The following is a 19,587-nucleotide window of genomic DNA, read 5'->3' as shown; positions in this document are numbered from 1 at the left end:
TCCCGGCCCCGGGGACCCCCGGGAGGGCCCAGACGCGAGCAGAGCCTGGTGCCGCGGCTCCGTTCGGCCCCGGAAGGGCTGGGTGGTGGAGCTGGGGCCGAGGTGGTGTGAAGTGGGCTGGAGGAAAGCGTGTCCCGCAAGTCCCGCAGAGGACATCGGTGAAGCACTGTTTGGCACCGCCTTGGGGCGGCGGGGGGGTCGGGGGGGAAGCAATGTGGAATTGGCAAAGCGTCATTCGTGGATGGTGAGCCAGATCTAGGTCCAAATGCAAATGGATTCATGCTGTTTTAAAATCACAGCTGTTCCCTCTCTGCCTCTTCACGTGAATGCCACTGCTCAGGCAAAAGCCTTCTCCGTAGTTCCTGCTATCCTATTTTCCTATTTTTGTACCACCACCATGCTCTCTAGGTCTCCAAGTCAGCTTGTCATGTTTACTTGCCTGTTTTTGTGAATTGCAGATGCTGCATATGTGATATCCCTTGGCTCTGAGTTCATGGTTATCTTCATATCAGTTTATCCTCATCTCGTTTTTTCTGAAGTCTTGTAAATCTCAGATTATCCTAATGTCACAAAATTAAAAATTGGGAGCTATTATTGTTGGTAGGCCCCAAATTTCACCTGTAGTGATAAAGGATAAAAGATTAGTTTTTTGCTGTCCACAACTGAGGCCTGAGATGGAGTTCTTATTAGAGAATATTCAAAAGATGCTTCTGTTTTATGCTTTTATTGGTTTGGGTGGTTTTTAAGATTGCTTGTTCTTAGTTCTCTGATGCTCACAGGTCTTTCCTCAGTCTGTTGCAAGGAAGAGACTGCTTTCCCAGTGTCAGAACCAGAATACAGAGTCTTTAAAAGCAGTGTTTCCAGTGCTAGTTTTTAAGCTCTTTTTAGTATGTCTGTACTGGGATTATTTCAAGGCTGTGGAATCTGCCTAAACCTGTACCTGAAATGTAGCATAGGTGGGAAATTAATTTTCTTGGCCCATTGCTTAGTTCATAACTAATTTCTAGCTTTTCTAGGAAGGAGGAACTTGCAATGTGTTATTAGCCTCTGCTCTGTCTTTTTTTTTAAGTGGCTTTGATCCTTAAAAAAAAATTACTTTAACCTTTTTTCAGTGCTCCAGTTTGCAGCACTGCAGAAGATGCTGCACTGTAGCTCTGCAAACTCACAACGTGATCTTTCCTCTCTCTTTCCTTGTGTATTTTGCTTATCAGTAAAATTAGTTAATGGCATTAGTATTTATTGTTCTCTTTCGCTGTTTGAGAAGAATCAAACAGCTGGGACTTCTGAACAATTGTTTCAAGCTTTATGCATTTCATGGACAGGGAACTATATGCTTCTGGTTTGTTTCATCTTTTGGAGTTAATCTTCAGTTATAAAAGCTAGAGTCTTAAAATTGATTGAAAGTTAAAAACGGCAGGCTTGTCCTTTTATACCTTTAAATTCTGCATCATTGACCTGTTGTGCATTGGCTTAGCTTGAACCCAGCTGAAGGCATTTTGGCAGGCCATCCTTATGTTTATTTTATGATATACTCTAATTTTGATTAAGGGCTCAATAAAGAATATTTGTAGGAATGTTGGTTTTGCTCTTGCAGTTTTTGTGAATGCTTTTCCTGCCTTGGTGACACTATTCTTTGTAATGCTGAGTGTTAAGTATAAAGGCAAAAGTGAAGGAAGAAGCAAAGAGCTGAAATTAGAGTATGGGTGACAGTGTGTCTGATGCCAATGGGTGTTTCTTGGTGAAGACGTATTCCCTTAAGGTAGTTCCTGTTGTGTTACCTGGCAGCAGGGAAAAAAAATCTCCTTGAGATACTGCTGGTAACATCCCCTACTGTGACTGCAGGGGGGAATATAGAGGGGAGCAAGATCGCATAAATGCCTGTGGACCTGGGCAATCACTTGCACATGAGTCCATGCTGCTGGCTGAAATGCAGAATGGTAACCATACATTGTGAAGCTTACTTAAGAGTGTTTTTAGGAGGGTGCTAAGTTGCTGATCCATCCTTGTGTCCACTCTTCTTTGTTGTCTTCATTAGAGTTCTGTTTTTCCTACAGTTTTGTGCAGCAGAAGTGTTACATTTGAGACAGTGTAAGTATTAGATATAATTTCTTTAATTGCAGGGAAGATGAAAAGGAAGTTTGCTTTTGGAGTGAAAAAAGGTGTGGTTGAAATCTGGAAATGCTTTGAAAACTCCCACCTGTTGATGCCCCTTCCCTACCCTCAAAAGTTACTTAACCTGTGGTAGCAAATGGGAATCTTTCTAAGGTTTCACCCAAGCATGTGGGTTTGCAGTTCCACATATCTGTTGAAAGTGAACTCTTGCTGAAACCTTGCATCCTCATCCACTTGTACCTAACTTCACAGAAGGGTTATTGTTCTAACAAGTGGAATAAGCACTAAAGTGTACATGGGTATTAGAAAAGACTCATTTGTTACAATATTTTTAAAGCTGTCCTTACGGTAGAAATAATGGTTCTTACAAGGGGAGGAAGAGCATCCTTGTCTCTCTGAGAAGTTGTGTTTCATTAGATTTAGCTGCTCAAACCAGGAAGCACTAACACTCAGGAAACATTCATGTCATTGGTAGTGGAGCTGTAAGGTGTTGAACTGTCTCGAGGCAGGCTTTACCTAGTATTGTTATAGGAAGAAAAACCCCTGTGGCTTTATTTAAAGGCTTTTAGGTTATCTAAATTTTGTGTAAAATTGATGGCTATTGTGAAGGGTTGGTGCAGTCAGTGACTCTCCAAATAGCAAGGGAGCTATTGCATTCATCTTACTGAGGTTCCTCTATTACAAGCCAGGAGCTAAAAGGTAGCCTTGGGCTCATTCTGTTTTTGAGGTACTACCAAGTGGTATTTGTGAGGATGGCTTCCTAAATGTATATTAAAAAACCTTCAAAGGATTATTTTTGTTTCAAACTTTTGTAGGAGGGAAGCCTGGATAGATCGAGGCAGGTGACAAAGACAGAAGGCTCTGCTTTTAATTTCCTTCTTTTTTTCTTGGGGACCTATCTGAGTGAAGTGCCAGAAGTCTGGCTCTAGCCCTTGAGTTCAGCCAATAAGCTACTGCTTCTTGGACTCCCCATATAGATTTGCTATATAAAACACTATGTTTCCAAAATTTCCTTCTTTGTATGTTAATTTCTCATTCCACTGAATCTTCTGGAGTTTTATTTTGTTGGTTGGTCAAGCAGAGGAACCAGAAAATGACTGAAGATTACTCAAACTGCTGCTGTAAAAAGACAAGGAGGAGAGACATTCCCTTTTTATGGGCTGTTCTTAACAAAAATGCTTCAGCTCACCATTGCACTTTTAGTCCAGAATCCTCAAAACTAGTTTTGATTCCTCTGAAAAATTAGTAGAATTAGGCAGCAAAATATCTTCAGGGGTCTACAAAATGTCTAGTTAGGCCATACCACCGAGAGGCAAATCCCTGAAGGTTCTGTTTCATACTTCAGCAACAAAAATATGGAGCTGTTTGATTTCTATTGGCATTATTGCAGCTGCAGTGTAAGTTGATCTTAGCTTACCCTGTAAGAGCCTTATCACCTCTTTCTTTTCTTTTGAGGTCATGAAACGCGTACGCACAGAACAGATTCAGATGGCAGTGTCCTGCTACCTCAAGCGCCGTCAGTATGTGGACTCGGAAGGTCCCCTAAAACAAGGGCTGAGGCTGTGTCAGACTGCTGAAGAGATGGCAGCTAATCTCACAGGTAATCCTGTTGTATTTTCCATGACTGCTTCTTGGCAGAGTTGTAAGCATGTATGTTGGCAGCTATATGAATTTGTCTGCACATATGGACGTTTCTTCTTTTGAAATAAATCTCTCACTGTTAAGTTGGCATGAATTACGAACTTTTGAAGAATGAAAATGTGGGTGAAAGTGTAACAAGGTGACATTCAGTGGAACATCAGGCTGAAACACCATGTCAGGGTAGTGGAAAATACATATGTTTTATCCCAAATAACATGAAGTCTGGTGAGTAGTGGGGCTTTGGAATGGAGGTGAGAACAACCTAGATGAGGAAGGAAGTAGAAGGAATTCTGTTGTACCTTTGTGCTCCAGCAGTTATATCATGTGAAATTAAGGCTGTGTCTTTTTCTGGCCTAGTCAGCTTTGTAGTTGTGAAAAGCCTTCTCTGTCACTTGGGGGAAAAAACCCAAAACCTTCAGTGGATGAGACAAGGCATGCAGGGAAATAAACTTTCTTTTCTTTCTTAGAGATGTTTGAATCCTGCCACACTGCTTGCTTTCCATATTGTGTCTGTGACAGTCTTCATTGTAATTATTACTTTTATTTTAACAAACTATGCTGTTGCTTGAGTGTGTACAAGTATTAGAAGGATGAAAGTTATGCAGACGTTATAGAGATTAAATTCACTTGTAAAAGTAATAGAAAATACTGGGCTGACCTTTTGGATAAAAAAGCAAGGAGAAATTTTTTTCTGTTAATGAAACTGCTTAGATTATGACAGTATCCCAGGCAAAGTGGAATGGTGGAGATCTTAGTTACTTGTAATACGACTTGATTTGATAAAATATTAGTAGCTGCATAACTGCGTTTGTGGCTAGATAAGACTGGATGCAGGAACCGCTTTTTCCACCTTTAGAGTATTTTACCATAGTTAACAATCCAAAGATGAGTGACTTGTGGGTGTATGTCCAGGGGGACTCCCTCAGTGGCCTGGAGGAAACTGGACAATATTTCATTATTAGAAGTAACTTAATGTCTTATTAGTGCTTTTAATTTCCTCACTTTTTTCAGCCTATCTATCAGAAGTTTATTGCAATCCCTGAAAAAGTACTGGGGAAGATGGTAAAAAAATGAAACCAAAGTAAAATACTGAATTGTTTTTCAATGGGAGATTTTATGTGAGAAGTGGGTAGAAAGGTCAGAATGTGCTCAGCATGTGATACCAGCCGTATGAGGAGGTCACCGAAGTGTCTTATGCAGTGGAGATGGACTGGGTTACAAGCCATTGCACGTGCATGTGGCCTCATGCAGAAAAAAAATATTTCAGTAAAGAGTGTGAATGAGTGTGTGATTGGGTTTTGTCTTTTTTACTATCTTCCATCAAACGTTATTACTAAATTTCATATTAGTCTGTATCCTCTTGCCAGTGCACGTGTTTAGTGGATGGTGATTCAGAATTCAGTCATCAGTTTTCATTAGAACTGAAAATGGTCTGCTCTCATGTGTTCAGCTTCTTACGACTTCTTGTCAAGCATGCTCGCAGTGAGCTGTCAATGAGCGTGCTGCAGTTCCATCAATGAGTGTTGGAAAAGCAAACCCGAGCTTGTTACTTAATCTGACAACAGGTGCTGAAAATACTTTCTGCTGCAGTCATCTCAGTTTTGTGAACTGAATAAAAACTGAGCAGCTTGTAAAGCCTGCATAGCTTTATTTTGGGGAAAATTATCAGCATGTTTTTCTGGAGATGTTTTTGCTTTTTCCTTAGAAAAGCTCACCTTGTTTTTTCTGTTCAGTGCTTTTGTTTGACTTTTAAATTCGCTAGCCTGTGTGAATGGGAGACTTGGAGCAGATCTTGGAAGATGATCTGGTCCAACCTTTTCTCTGGGAGAGGGAGCCCAGATGAGATTATCTAGGATGCTGTCTGATTACATCTGCAGTAAAATACAGCACAGAGCTTCCTTGTGAAAGAATAATATCTGAGGACAGAATGACTGACTAAGGAACAGGTTCTTCTAATTCTGCCCATAGCACTGTTAGCACATATGACATACAACTATCTGAAATAATGTCAAATTGTACATCATCACAGTCACGTAAAAGAGGAATCAGTTGCTGTTATACAACATTTACAGCAGCCCCGCATTTGTTAGCTGGAAGCAATTCTGCTGGTAGCCAAAACACAAGACCAAGAGGGTACTGTCCATATCCCTGAGTTAGGAGCGAGTTCCTTTGAATTTCCTATCAGGTTGCATAGCTGGCCACACTTATTGGATATGAAGCAGCAGATATTTCTAGTAGATGTTCTTATGACCACTGGGGAAGGTAGAAAAGAAACTGTGGTAGGTTTATTAATGTACAAGGATATAGCAAGTGTTTTATTTCTACCGGATGGAAAATGTGCATGAAATTTTACTGTTGTTTTGGAATCAGTTGACTTCTTGATCCTCTTTGCAGTTCTCGTAAGTTTTAGGAAGGCAAAGAATTAGAATTTGTCACAACTGTCTGGTATGTAGGGTTCATTTACCATTTCCTGGACGGGAATGAGCTCTAGCATCACTGCAGAAAGAATAGGCCATAATGGTTGCCCAGTCAGACTGTTTCAGGACAGGTGGACAAAAATGATACTCCACTTTCTGAAGCACGAAGTACACCTTTGGAATTAAGTTGCTTATACAGAGAAAGTTGTGGCATGGAGGAAACATTTCACAAAGCCCAGGCCACTGAGTTGTGCTTGCATAGCATGAGCAAGGTGGCAAGCCATTCCCATTCCTGCAGAAATGAGGCCACCAGATCTCTGTGAAGAGTTGACTGTTACATGTAATCCTGTGACAGCATAAGAGACAGGCCCTCATATTTCTGTATTTCTTTGCTTTTACAATGAGTTGTATGGGTGACATTGGAAACTGTCACTAAGTATTCTTGAGTTACTACATGTGTATATGTGCAGTTTACTTTCTCATGCTGAATATTGATTATATTAAATTTTACATCCAAATAGCAGAGCTTTTTACTTCAGCTGTTGAGTAGTACCAGTATATAAGTCTGGAGTTCTTACTGGAGAAACTTACTGAGTTTCTGAAGCAGCCAGGCTGTAGAAAGCTCAGTGTAGCTGTGCCTTTCAGCAAGTTATATTTGTTTATATCTAAACTTATTTAAGATGATATCATATTGGTGCTGGAATCTGGTTTTGGTTTTTTTTCCCCAAGAAGGGATGATGAGCACAGCCCATCTCTCTGTTTCAAAAGCTGAATTCAGCTTGCCAAACTTACCTCCTGTATTTACATAAGCTGAAGGAAGGTAGACCTTTGTCTTACCAGAGAGAGAGAGAGGAGTGGGGGAAGAAGTAGTGACAGGCTGCCTGTGTACCATGTGCTGATCTCTTTCTAATTAGAGATTGAGACTGTGCCTTTCAGCAAGTTATATTTGTTTATATCTAAACTTATTTAAGATGATATCATATTGGTGCTGGAATCTGGTTTTGGTTTTTTTTCCCCAAGAAGGGATGATGAGCACAGCCCATCTCTCTGTTTCAAAAGCTGAATTCAGCTTGCCAAACTTACCTCCTGTATTTACATAAGCTGAAGGAAGGTAGACCTTTGTCTTACCAGAGAGAGAGAGGAGTGGGGGAAGAAGTAGTGACAGTCTGCCTGTGTACCATGTGCTGATCTCTTTCTAATTAGAGGCATTGAGATGAGCTGGAGGCTGGCCTATCTCTCTTTAGCGTGTGAACATTTGATAATGTTGTTTATAGACTTCCAGGGCTGTCAGACTGGTGCCTCTCTGCATGAGCCAAAAGCCCCCCCAGTGAATCAGCAGTAGAAAGGCAGAGGATGGAAAGTGATGCAGGGCAAGGGAGACTTAAATAAATTGAAGTGAAAGTAATAAAAATAGGGGGTTTGGAGGTGACAAGAGTTACAAATTGAAAAAAAATAATAGGAAAGGAAAATAGTGAAACTCCTTGCCCTCTTGTGCTCTATTTAGAACAGCAGAATGTGTGTTTCTAATCACTTGTATTTCCACGTGCTTGGGGTATGTTGATGCGTGTCTGAAAAGTTGCACAAAGTCCCCTGCGGATTCCAGGCCATTAGCAGAAAAGCAAAGGTTTGGTGCCATAGAAGGAGAAGCCAATTCCCTTTCTAAACAGTTCAGAACCACTTTTACCAGAGTCTGGTTCTGAAAAACAGTTTGACACAGTCTGAGAAGACTGTAACAACTGGGTTTGTGGTCAGTTGCCAGCTACCCCTTAACCTAAAATCCTCAGGGAGAAGGGCACATTTTAGTGAAAAACTGCTAAATGTTTGCTTAGAGATTCAGTGCTTTCTCCACCACCTCTGTGAGACTTAGTAAATTATAATGATTATAATTTATTGTAAATTATAGTGACTGGGATGAGAAATTTGAGAATCTGAAGTAGTGTGACTGTAGATTTGTTTATGATGGTTGGTAGGACTCACCGAAAAAGAAACTATATTTTGGGGAAAGTTGTGTATTGCTTTCTTTATCTTTTCTGAGTGTAAAGTTGTAAAACCACAGTTGTAAAACTTTTAAGGGGTCTGTGATGGTGTTACTCTGAATTTCTTGGGAACTTAAGGTTGCGTTTGAAAACTTCAAAATGAGTTCTGGGTGGAGCAGGTGAGTTGCTGAGATTTTTAGGATGGGTTTTGGCTCTCAGTGTATTTTCTCATTCATGATCTGTCTAGGTGGTTAATGCCACATTTAGATGCTTTGGAATACGTTATACCTGGATGGTTTGAAAGATTAAATGTCATCTGAGTGGCTGCATACTCTGGATTTTATGAGCAGCTTTGTTTTCAGACACACATGTAGAAATCCTTAAATCCCCATGTAATTTTTGCTTCTTCTATTTCACAGTCCAATCTGAGTCTGGTTGTGCCAACGTTGTGTCTGCAGCTCCCTGCCTGGCAGAGCCACAGCAATATGAAGTACAGTTTGGACGATTACGCAATTTTCTGACAGGTAAATATCAGGAAGCAGGGAAGAAGTAGCTGAGTTTTGGTTTTGTTATTTCAGTGAGTAAAGGGCCATATAATAAAATGCAAAATCATGTCTCTAACAATCTTTTGATTTCTAGTTTTGAGATTTCAGTTAAAATAGAAATGTTTAATTTTTCTTTTTTTGGTTGTTGTCTGTGTGCTGAATAGCTTTGAATTTTGTAGATGGCTGACTGTCTTTTCTTGCTCAAGCATTTGGCCTTTGTAGATATTCTAGACAACAGCATATTTACACAGGACAGGAGTAACTTCACTAATTAGTCTCTTGTTCAACCACCTGCTCAAAGTGGGGCAAGATTGGTGTTTGATCAGGTTGCTTATAGCCTTTTCCAGTCAGGTTTAGAAAATCAAAGACTCTGGAGATTGCTGTGCATCTCTGGGACCCTGCTGCAATTCAATGAGAATTTTCCTTGCAACAGCTTGCCTGAGCACCTCTGAGAGGAGGCTGGCTCCTTTTCCAGTCTAATATCTTGCTGGGTACTGAATGCAAGCAGTTGAATACCCCCTTTATTCTTCAGGCTAGGTGGACCCAGCCCTGTAACATCTTCGTATGTTCCTAGGGAACATTTTTCTTTGTTCATGTTTCTGCCAACTTCCCTTCTCTTCCTTTTGTCCCCTACTGCAAAGTGAGGTTCTTCTTCTTGTTGCATTTTTGGACTAGTGCACCTGGAGAAAAAGGAGACCTGCTGACTGCTTAGAGCTTTTACTACATTCAGACCACTGTTTTCACTGGCTTTGGCCCAGTTTCAGTGGGAGAGGAAGGAGAGTGATGCTTAAGTATTCAAAAAGTATGTATACACTGCACACCACACATACTCTGTAGTTACTCCTGTAGAAATGAGAGAGAGGCACAGTATGGACTAGGGAAAGTCTGGAAGAGTGCTCAGCACAAAGGAAAAATAACCTAATGGAAAAGGAGAAAAGGGACTATGCATTGATGAGTGGCAGGAGGGAAGAGAATGTTGAAAAGCAGCAATGCCTTTTGCATTTTGAGGATCAGCAGTGCCCATTTGTTTTCCAGTAATTTGGACCATTTGGTCCTCTGGTAATAACTCATTGTGGCCCTGTTTGTTGCCATGGTATTCTGCAGGGCTCCACTCCTCACAGTTCCCTGGAGCTGGCAAACAGCCCCAGAGAAGCTGGGGAAGGAGGGGTGGAGCTGTTGCACAGATCAGCCTCTGCAAGGTACAGCACAGCCTAATCGGGGTTTGTTACACTGTGTACTAGGAATTACTGCTGGGATTTGCCTTGGCAGAGAGAGAAAAGCATGTACATGAGCAGGCACAGAAATAATAAAACAAGAGCACAGCATATTGCAGTACATTTTGGAAACTGTAGCTTCCTTTCCCCTGAAGACAAATCAGTTCCATCCAAAGCACCACACGCACATTTTACTGATGCTGAGAGAAAAAAAGCCACTACAGCTCAGGCCTAGACAAGCTAGGTAAACAATTTTGACTTAAAACACTTAAATACTATTTTAGATATAATGAATAATTTTGAAGTTCATTTATCACAATAAACAAAGGGCATACTTTTTCTTTTGAAATAAGTGGGGAGAATTCAACTACCATGTATTTTAAGAGGTGGTATATTATTAGCTGTCCCACACCTAAAAATGGTTTTGAAATCGCTGTATTTTATTTTGGCAAGGTACCTCACTGATGTGGCAATCTCTCTTCAGGTCTGCAATACGTACTGTACCTCCTTAAGGTGACAAAGAGGTTCATGTAGATGTGCCAACAAAAGTCTCCTTTTGCTTGCTCTCTCATGTCGCTGTCAAGGCTTTTTCAGTAGTTGTCCTTGCTCTGTTTTATTCCCAGTAGAAAGTGGATTGAGAAGTCATTCCAAGTTTTTTGTTGTTTTTTATATAGATTCAGATTCTCAGCACAGCCATGAAGTGATGCCTCTTCTATATCCCCTCTTCGTCTACCTCCATCTGAACATGGTCCAGAATGGCCTAAAAAGCACAGTGGACAGTTTTTACAGCCGCTTCCATGGCATGTTCTTGCAGAATGCCAGCCAGAAGGATATCATTGAACAGTTGCAGACTACCATGACTATTCAAGATATCCTGTCCAACTTGAAGCTCCGGGCTTTTCTGGACAACAAGTACGTCATTCGCCTTCAAGAGGACAGCTACAACTACCTTCTTCGCTACCTCCAAAGTGACAACAACAACGCCCTGTGCAAAGTCCTGACCTTGCACATTCACCTGGATGTGCAGCCTGCCAAGAGGACTGACTACCAGCTCTATGCTGGTGGGAGCTCTTCACGCAACGAGAGCAATGGCCTGGAGCCCAGCGACATGCCGGCTTCCATTCTGCAGAATGAGGCAGCGCTGGATTTACTGCAGGACAGCATTAAACGTGTCAAGGACGGGCCCCCTTCCTTAACCACCATCTGTTTCTATGCCTTCTATAACACGGAGCAGTTGCTGAACACTGCAGAGATTTCACCAAATAGCAAGCTGCTCGCTGCTGGGTTCGATAATTCATGTGTGAAGCTGTGGAGCCTGCGCTCCAGGAAATTGAAATCTGAGCCCCACCTTGTTGATGTGTCCCGCATCCGTTTGGCTTGTGACATCCTGGATGAGGAGGTCTGGATACCCTTTTTTTTCTCCCTTTCTCCCCCTCCTGCTGACCTGTTTTGAACATGAATTGTTGAGGATCTAGTAATGTCTTGGGGAACTGTGAGGCCGTTTGACAACCTGTGTGCCTTGATGGTCAGATTTTATAACCTGCTTTCCTCCTTGTTCTTCCCTGCAGTGGTAGTAAATGCTGCATTGAGGTGCAATGAGTTTGTGCTCGGGTCATAGTTTGTTAGCCCTAGGTGCTGGTCCCACCTCCTTCAGCTGTCCTTGAACAGATGCCAGATGCCTTGAACAGGCAGCCCAGTAAGGGCAGGTGACTAGAGTAGGCTCCCTTCCCTGAGGAACATGGAGCCTTCTTCGGGATGGAAAGATGAAACAAGGAGATACGGGCAGTAAAACGCAGTGCCAAATGAAAACTAGAAGGAAAGTAGCTCAGAATAACCAGGCATAAGGGTGGAGATGGAGAGAAGGGCAGAGACACAGGAAGAGGAAAATACAGACAAAGTAAGGAAACAGCTAAAGAAGTCTGATCAGATGCCTACATGCAAAACTGTATTTCAGGCATCACCTTCATTTACCAGAGGTAAAGAGTTATGGAAAAATTATGCAAAATGTCTCTTAAGGAATCTGAAGTGTAGAAATTTCAGAGGCTTTCTACTCTGGAGTGGTGGAGACAAGGACAGGGATGTGTGTACCTTCAGTTCACATGCAAGGCTAGATGGCATCTTCTACATGACCTTTATTTTTCTTGGGGGTTTTTTTGGTTGGTTGGTTTTTTGTTTTTTTTTTTTTTTTTTCAGCACTGATGCTGTAGAAACTCTTGAATTCATTTACTGGCACTGGTTTTCCCACACTGAGCATTATGTTTGTTGAGGCTCATATGGGGCTCTGTTCTTGCCCAGATTTTGGCTCTGAAACTATTCAGGTGCTGAGGACTGGGATTTTTTGACAGCATCATGTTTCCTTTTGCACTTTCTGGGGGCAGGAATTGCAGTCATGCAAGACCTCCTGGGGAGCTCAGTCTTCTTTTGGGATGCTCTCTATGGGACAGTGGAACAATTTCTTTTAGCTGCCTACATTTCTGGAAGGATTACTTATGTCTAACTTCTATCTGAATTGCCCCTTAGTGGCACTAGTGTGGGTAATAGTGGGTTTTGGTTGGTTGGTTGGTTATTTTTTTGGTTTGGTTTGGTTTTTGGGTGGGTTGGGTTTTTTTGGTTTGTTTTTTGTTTTATTTTTCTTGGGGGTTTTTTTGGTTGGTTGTTTTTTTTTTTTTTTTTTTTTTTTTTTTTTTTTTTTTTTTTTTTTTTGCTTTCTAGTCACGCCCTTCCTCCCCTCTCCACCCAACTGCCCAAGTAGCAACTTATATCTGGTTAGAGATCAAAATTTGTGACTCTTTCATTGTTTAATCACTCTTCTCCTAAAAAAACCCAAACTGATTTGTTCTTGTTTAGCAGGAGAGACATCGTTTTTTCTTCTAAAAAATACTTAGTGGCAAGGTTCTATTTATTTTGGAAGAGTGCTGAGAGCTTGGTGTATTCAGGGATCTGTGATTAGGGGTTGCTTTGTTAAACAGCTTGAGAAAAGAGGCAGGCATCAAGGTGAGACAGCACAGCAGTATGTTCACTGCTTCCCAGGTTAACCCTTTTTGCAGAGTGAGCAGGTAAGTGGGTCAAACTAGCCCAAAATGGAGCTATGGACTTGATTTCATTATAAACTGCATGAGTTCATAGGGCATGTGACTCTGTACTGCCCATCATGGAAGCCCAATGTCAGTAACCTGCAACAGAGGAGAATTTGTTTAGTAAATCAGCAGGTCACCTTCTTTGGTTCTGGACTGTGGAAAAGTGAGATATTGCCAGGTTATCAGGAGTGTGTTTATTAAGTTTCTCTGGCATGTGGTCATAGACTTGCATGTTGTGCATGTATTAGGAGACAGCCATGGAATCTTGAATGCAAATGGCTTTGGTGGCTATTTGATGTTTTGTGTACCCTGCAGTTTTTGTGCACAGGTCTAAAGCCAGAACTGGTCAAAAACCAGCATAGATCAAAGTCCTCATTGCCCTGAATAATTTCCACCACTGACAAAACAGTGACCTGAGCAGGAGTTCAGTGTTGAAGGAGGATACCAATACCAGTCTGAACACACTGTTGGTTACCAAATGCAAATGAAAGCCCCTTGAATACAAGGAAATAAGTTCACTTATCTGGGAGCCCTAAGTGGAAATACACAGATACCCACAGAGTTGCAGGTGGGAACAGACCAGCACTTGCTTTGGTGCCATGGGAGAGGAAGCCAAAGATACCAAGACCAAAACAGACTACCTTGACTGGGCTGCAGCTCAGTGTGAGCGGGGGCTGTATTTCAGACTGTCACTGCAGTCTGATCAGTAGCAATTCACAGGGATAAAGCTGATAAAAACTTTGACAAAGAACAAAAAATTCTTAATATGCTTTGACATTACTTCTGTGAGTTCTGTAGAATAACTTGTGAGGATGTTAAAATTTGATTTGGTTGATTTCTGTATTGCATAATTAGTTTTGGATAATGTATTTAAATAGTAATGCATTAAATAAGTAGTCTTCAGCCTGGTTTTTGATTTTCTGCAAGGAAACATCCTTCTTTTTATGAAGTTATAAAGGTCTAAAATCATGCTAGTTTCAGTTGCTGTTGTTCAGGGTGGCACTAAAGCTACTCTGTTGAGTTTATTCTTCTTGTGAGGGGGTGTGTGAGTGTGTATATATATATATATGAGATTGAGACTTAGAAAATGTGTTAGAACAACTTCTTTTTCCTAGTCCATGTGAAGCCTTTGTGTCACTAAGGTCAAAATCATCTTCTAGGTCTAGTTTTAGTGAATTTTGCTCAGTGTGATGCTGCAGTGTACTTCACTAGTGTAGCCTTGCTTATTGCAAATAAGAGAGGCTTACTATTTTGGGATACAGTAATTCTGTTTTCTTTATAGTAGTGTCTCACAAATGCCACTTTATAGTCTCTCTTACTTTGGATCCAGTATAAAAATGGAGTTCTGTAGCTGTACAAACGGATGTATTGTCTGTCTCTGCAATTTTGCCATGCTCATCTCTGGTACTCCATAAATTAACATCAGAAAATAGTGCTCTGTTCCAAGCCACAATAGTGCCAGCCTTTAAATCCTGTGAAGACTAAGTATTGACCCCATTTAGCTCTGCTTCTAAGGTTCTGCTTTTAAGTGGCAGCGGTCCTTCAAGTGGTAATGAGTGAGGATGATGCTGACACCTTGTTTGATGGCAGATGGGAGGGAATTCTGGAAGGAGCACTAAGAAATGTCCTGCAAAGAGAGCCATCCTTCCTCATCGTTCCCTGCTAGGGAATCTCTACTGTAGGCAAAGAGATCTTCCCTTTTGACATCTTAAGAGCACTGCAGGATGAGAGAGATGATGACAACCAGGAAAACCTGTTACTGGTTAGAAAAAAAAAAAAGATGTGAGACTTTGTTTTGTTTTTCTTTGAGACTATCATTGTTGCTTTTTGAGGCTTGGTGGCTGCACTTGCAGCTGCCTCCTTAATCTGGTCAGCAGACTAACTTGGATAGGGAGGAAACTGAAAAATGTAGTGACTCAGAAGCATTACAGATACGCTGTTTTCAGTAAGCTATGAGAGGAGCATGCAGTTGTGCTAAATGGGTGTCAAACAAGTCGAAGATAAGATTTGCTCCCTGTGACCATATGGGAGTGTAGGTTTCAATGCTGCAGAAGGCGTTGTCAAATCTGCTGGTACTGTAAAACAAGGAAGGCAGAGGAGGTCCTTGCAGACAGCCCATGTAGGCTTGTATTTGAATGCATGAAGTTGACTACCTGGACTTGCAAAATTTGCAGAAACTGTAATACAATACAGGTAGCTTGAAGGGGCTTCCACTGGTAACTTGTCAGGAATCTTACGGTCATAATTAAATAGCATAACATGCTGCAGGTATCAGCCATTCCCCTTTAATGTGGTAACACAGCCTAGAGATGCTGTGGATTCCAGTAAGCCATGCTCTATCTGAGGTAGAAAAGCAATTTGAATAAGAATGGGGTTTTGCATGCCAGAGCCTGCAGTTTCTCTCTGCCTCACCTCCATAGCAGAGATGAAGTTGGCTTCCAGCCGCATCATAAAGCTCCCATGGGCACTGACTACTCTGAAGAGACGCAGCACTGCTAAATATGGCTGGCTGCCTACCACATAACATGCTGTTGAGATGGAGAAAGGCAAGGAGATAGCCAAGTCAGAGTTTGCTCACCTCCAGCGTGAATTTGAAACTACTGGAGGAGAAGCACTTTCAGGGCTATTGCTAAGTCTGAAGCCAAACTGTCTGTGGGTCCTGAGGTCAGGGGGGTGGAAGATACAGAGCTGCTTTCAACACACCAACTTCTGCTGGTCTGACTTCTGCTGATTGGCAACAGTCCAGCAGCCCTGGGGAATTGGGTTTCCTCTCCGGGCAGGAAGTGCTCCTTCTGCAGGAAATGGGCCAGTTCAAGATGATAAATGTTAAAGGGGCTGCTCACAAACAAAAGGATGTTGTGTTGAATTTGATGTGCTGAATGGGTGTTACTGATTCAGTACTGAGGAAGAGTGTCTGCCTGACAGCCCTGAGGAAAGGTGGTCTCAAGTTACTACACAAGTGCACCCCAAGACAGGGTTATCTTGCACTGTCAGTGAGACCCCATCTTGTCAGGCAAGGACACTTCTGAGATCTGTTGAAATCTGTGCAGTCTGTATTTCAAGTGTCAAGGGCTGCTACCTGAGTAGGCTTTTAGAGACTCTTACCTTCCATTGGGAGATTGCTTTAGCACAGCTCGCTGAATAGTCTTTAAACACAAAAGTCTTTACTTGTTGACTATCTGCCCTGGTACTTGAATTGGAGAATAACAGGATTGAAAGGTTTCCAGTTCCATCATTTTTGTGATTATTCATCTTCTCCTATGCCAAAATAGATACATTGACCTAAATAAGCTGTGTACAGTTGCTGTTCTTGAAGGGTGAGGATGTGAAAGCATCCTGATGGAGCTTGCAGGGAGAAATAGATGTTAGAGCCTTGCTGTGTTTGTGTTTATGTGTGGGGTTAAGAAAGAATGTTAAGCAGACAGCTTGTCAAATACGCTTTGTCTTTCCATCTGCCTTTTATTTTAGACATCTGTGATTGTTTCCCTCTACTGTGAGATTCACTTCCAACAATGACCACACGAAAAGAGTAGATGCCAAGATCTGTTTTCAACATCTTAGCCAAGTGTTTTTAGTACAGTGTGGATAGGGGCTATGCATATTTTTTAGCAAAAGGAAAAATGTCATTAAATATTTTTTCCCCTCTTTGCCTGCAGTCTCAGGTTAAGATGCCTTCTGGATTGAGCATAAGGCTACCAAAAATAGTGATAATACCTTTATAGAAAGTCTTATCTCACCATTTCTTTCCGTATTCACTTAGAGCAAATGCACCAGCAATGTTTATGTCTCAGAGTTGTGCAAAATGTGCCACATCTAAAGTAAATAATCTAAGTCCTTCTGTATTAACAACCTCCCATTTTCCTTGTGGAGATTCTTATATTTGTTGAATGGATAAACATGCTTCCTTCCTTGTTTCTTTCTCTTCTTCATGACCAGGAGGAAGAGGATGACAATGCAGGCACAGAAATGAAGATCCTGAGAGGACACTGTGGACCTGTGTATAGCACGAGGTTTCTTTCAGACAGTTCAGGACTCTTATCTTGTTCTGAGGACATGTCCATCAGATACTGGGACCTCGGAAGTTTTACAAACACTGTGTTGTACCAAGGACATGCCTATCCTGTCTGGGATTTGGATATTAGCCCCTGCAGCCTGTATTTTGCCAGCGGTTCCCACGATCGCACTGCAAGGCTCTGGTCGTTTGATCGGACGTACCCGCTGCGAATATATGCAGGCCATTTGGCAGACGTGGACTGTGTCAAGTTCCACCCCAATTCCAACTACTTAGCAACGGGCTCCACAGACAAAACTGTGCGCCTGTGGAGCACTCAGCAGGGCAACTCCGTGCGGCTTTTCACCGGCCACCGGGGCCCTGTGCTGGCGCTCGCATTTTCTCCCAACGGGAAGTACCTGGCATCGGCAGGTGAAGACCAGCGGCTGAAGCTGTGGGACTTGGCATCAGGAACTCTTTACAAAGAACTGAGGGGGCACACGGACAACATAACCAGCCTTACTTTTAGCCCTGACAGTAGTTTAATTGCTTCAGCGTCAATGGACAATTCAGTTCGGGTCTGGGACATTCGGAACACTTACTGCAACGCCCCTGCGGATGGGTCTTCCAGTGAACTGGTTGGTGTATATACCGGACAGATGAATAATGTACTGAGCGTACAGTTTATGGCCTGTAATCTTCTTCTAGTGACTGGAATTGCACAAGAAAATCAGGAACATTAATTTTGCTTTTTGTCTTAGGGAAGTGGGTGGGTGTCTTGAATGCCAGAGTCCATTGCAAGCTGAGATTACTGACTGTGAAACACTTTTCTTCCTCTGCCCCCTTGAAAGGCATGTTCAGAGTGATGCAAATGCTTTAAGATGTCACAAAAATGCCTGTACTGTTGAACAGAATAAGGAAAAAAAGGAGGAGTGATGAAAATACATATACATTCTAATTTTGTACTTGTAGGAATGGGAAAAAGGGGAGTAAATCCAGTAGCTTGGGGAAACTGAAAGCCTGGCCCAGATAAGTGAAACTGCCAACCAGATAAGCTGCTGACCTGCACTTAGATATCCTTCATTGATTGATGGGCACATCTTACCTACTGTTAATTCGGCTTGAGTGTGTGGAGAACTACTGGCTCAGTGGTTTTTGTTTTGTTTTGCTTTTGTTTTCCTGGTATTGCAGAGGACCAGCATTTTTAAGACCCTTTTATTAAAAGAACATTGCATATTTCCTACAGTGATAGTGGTCCTAAATATTTCAGCTCCCTATAGCACTTCTGGAATATTTTGGGCTAAATAAGTAGAAAATACCCTTGTTCTTTTTTAGTAAGGGGATGGAAATCTGACCTCAGTTGGGGCCCATCTCTGCACTGTTGTTTGGGTTTGGTTCCTGGTACTAGCTGTGATTATGTGTATTTATGTTCCATTAATTAGGAAATTTTCTGACTCTGGTTGCACTGTGTTTTGAGGATGGGAGGACAGTGGGGACAGATTGGTGGCTTTAGGGTAATGAGCGACTTGCCCTCTCTGGGGGGAGGGCACCATAGAACAGAAGCGGCTAAGTTAGGACTCCTGATGGAAACAGGGCATGTCAACCCACCACTGCACCTCACAGAAATATTTCCGTAAATGGAAGTTGGCAGTCTAGGGAGAGGGGGATGAGAAGAGACACACAAAGTGACATGGGAAAAAAATAGTATTACTAAATTATTGTGTGTACACAGAGGCAGCTCTGCCAGTGTTGGATTTTTCTCAAATGTTGCAATACCGGTTTCATGAACACTTTGTGAGATAAATCATCAGCATTTACAAGGATCTGCGGAAAAAGCACGTTCTAGTTTGTCATTTGGAGAGATTAAATATTTCTGCTTTCTGGAAAGAGTTATTTTGTATTTTGTTTTCTATTAAAAGCATTTAGTTTAAAAAGAAAAATAAAAATTGTTTGGTCCCTTTCTGGGAAGTTTGTTCTGACTTGTATGAGAAGAAGAGGGCAGCAGCTTCCCCTGCACTGCTTGAGCCAGACCCCGCTTGGCACTTGGAGGCTGAATCTGGTGGTCTCGCTCACTTGGTGCTGTTTTGATGTCCCCCTGCTTGCTTTCCACAGAGCTGATGTGACGCATCACAGAGTGGAATATTGATACAGCTTTGTAGGTCAGCTAAAATGTATGTGGAGAATCTAGGTACTCCCTGAGGTTGATACTAGACACCAGAAGCCTCATTCTGTAGCGCTATATGACCTTTACTTTGTGGTTTGATCTTTTAAAATGCCTCTTTCAAGCAAATGTCTTCTAGACAGGCTGTGGGTATTAAATGATAATTCCCTTCAGCTTCCCTTAGCCCTTCTGGATTTTCATGAGAAAATTCTCTTGAGAAGATCTGAACAATCTAATAAGAGTTCAGACAACAACTCACAGTTGCCTTTTTATTTTACTGTGTATTTAGATGATAGTAAACTACAAAAAGCCTTTCACCAGGAAAGTGTTTAACCTTTCTGACATGTGCTGCAGCTCAGTGCTGGGAGTACCAGAAACCCCTCTGTACACTTGGAGTTGAATGGCACTGCTGCTCTTCTGGTGGCTGCTTGTCAGAAGTGTGAAGCAGCTTAA

General features: G+C 41.9%; 1 protein-coding gene across 1 annotated transcript; it reads left to right on the top strand.

Moving 5' to 3' along the window:
* Positions 1 to 6: 6 nt before the first annotated feature.
* TAF5L (TATA-box binding protein associated factor 5 like) lies at positions 7 to 18,918 on the top strand. Its single transcript, XM_008643294.2, has 5 exons — positions 7 to 158; positions 3,568 to 3,712; positions 8,566 to 8,670; positions 10,580 to 11,304; positions 16,919 to 18,918. The coding sequence occupies exons 2-5, from the start codon at positions 3,571 to 3,573 to the stop codon at positions 17,714 to 17,716; spliced, it is 1,770 nt and encodes a 589-aa protein (XP_008641516.1). The 5' UTR covers positions 7 to 158; positions 3,568 to 3,570; the 3' UTR covers positions 17,717 to 18,918.
* The last annotated feature ends 669 nt before the right edge of the window (positions 18,919 to 19,587 follow it).

This window comes from Corvus brachyrhynchos, unplaced genomic scaffold (assembly GCF_000691975.1).
Source record: "Corvus brachyrhynchos isolate BGI_N302 unplaced genomic scaffold, ASM69197v1 scaffold70, whole genome shotgun sequence".
NCBI lineage: Eukaryota > Metazoa > Chordata > Aves > Passeriformes > Corvidae > Corvus > Corvus brachyrhynchos.
Note: the sequence above shows the minus strand (reverse complement) of the source record. Positions and strands in the feature narration are given on the sequence as shown.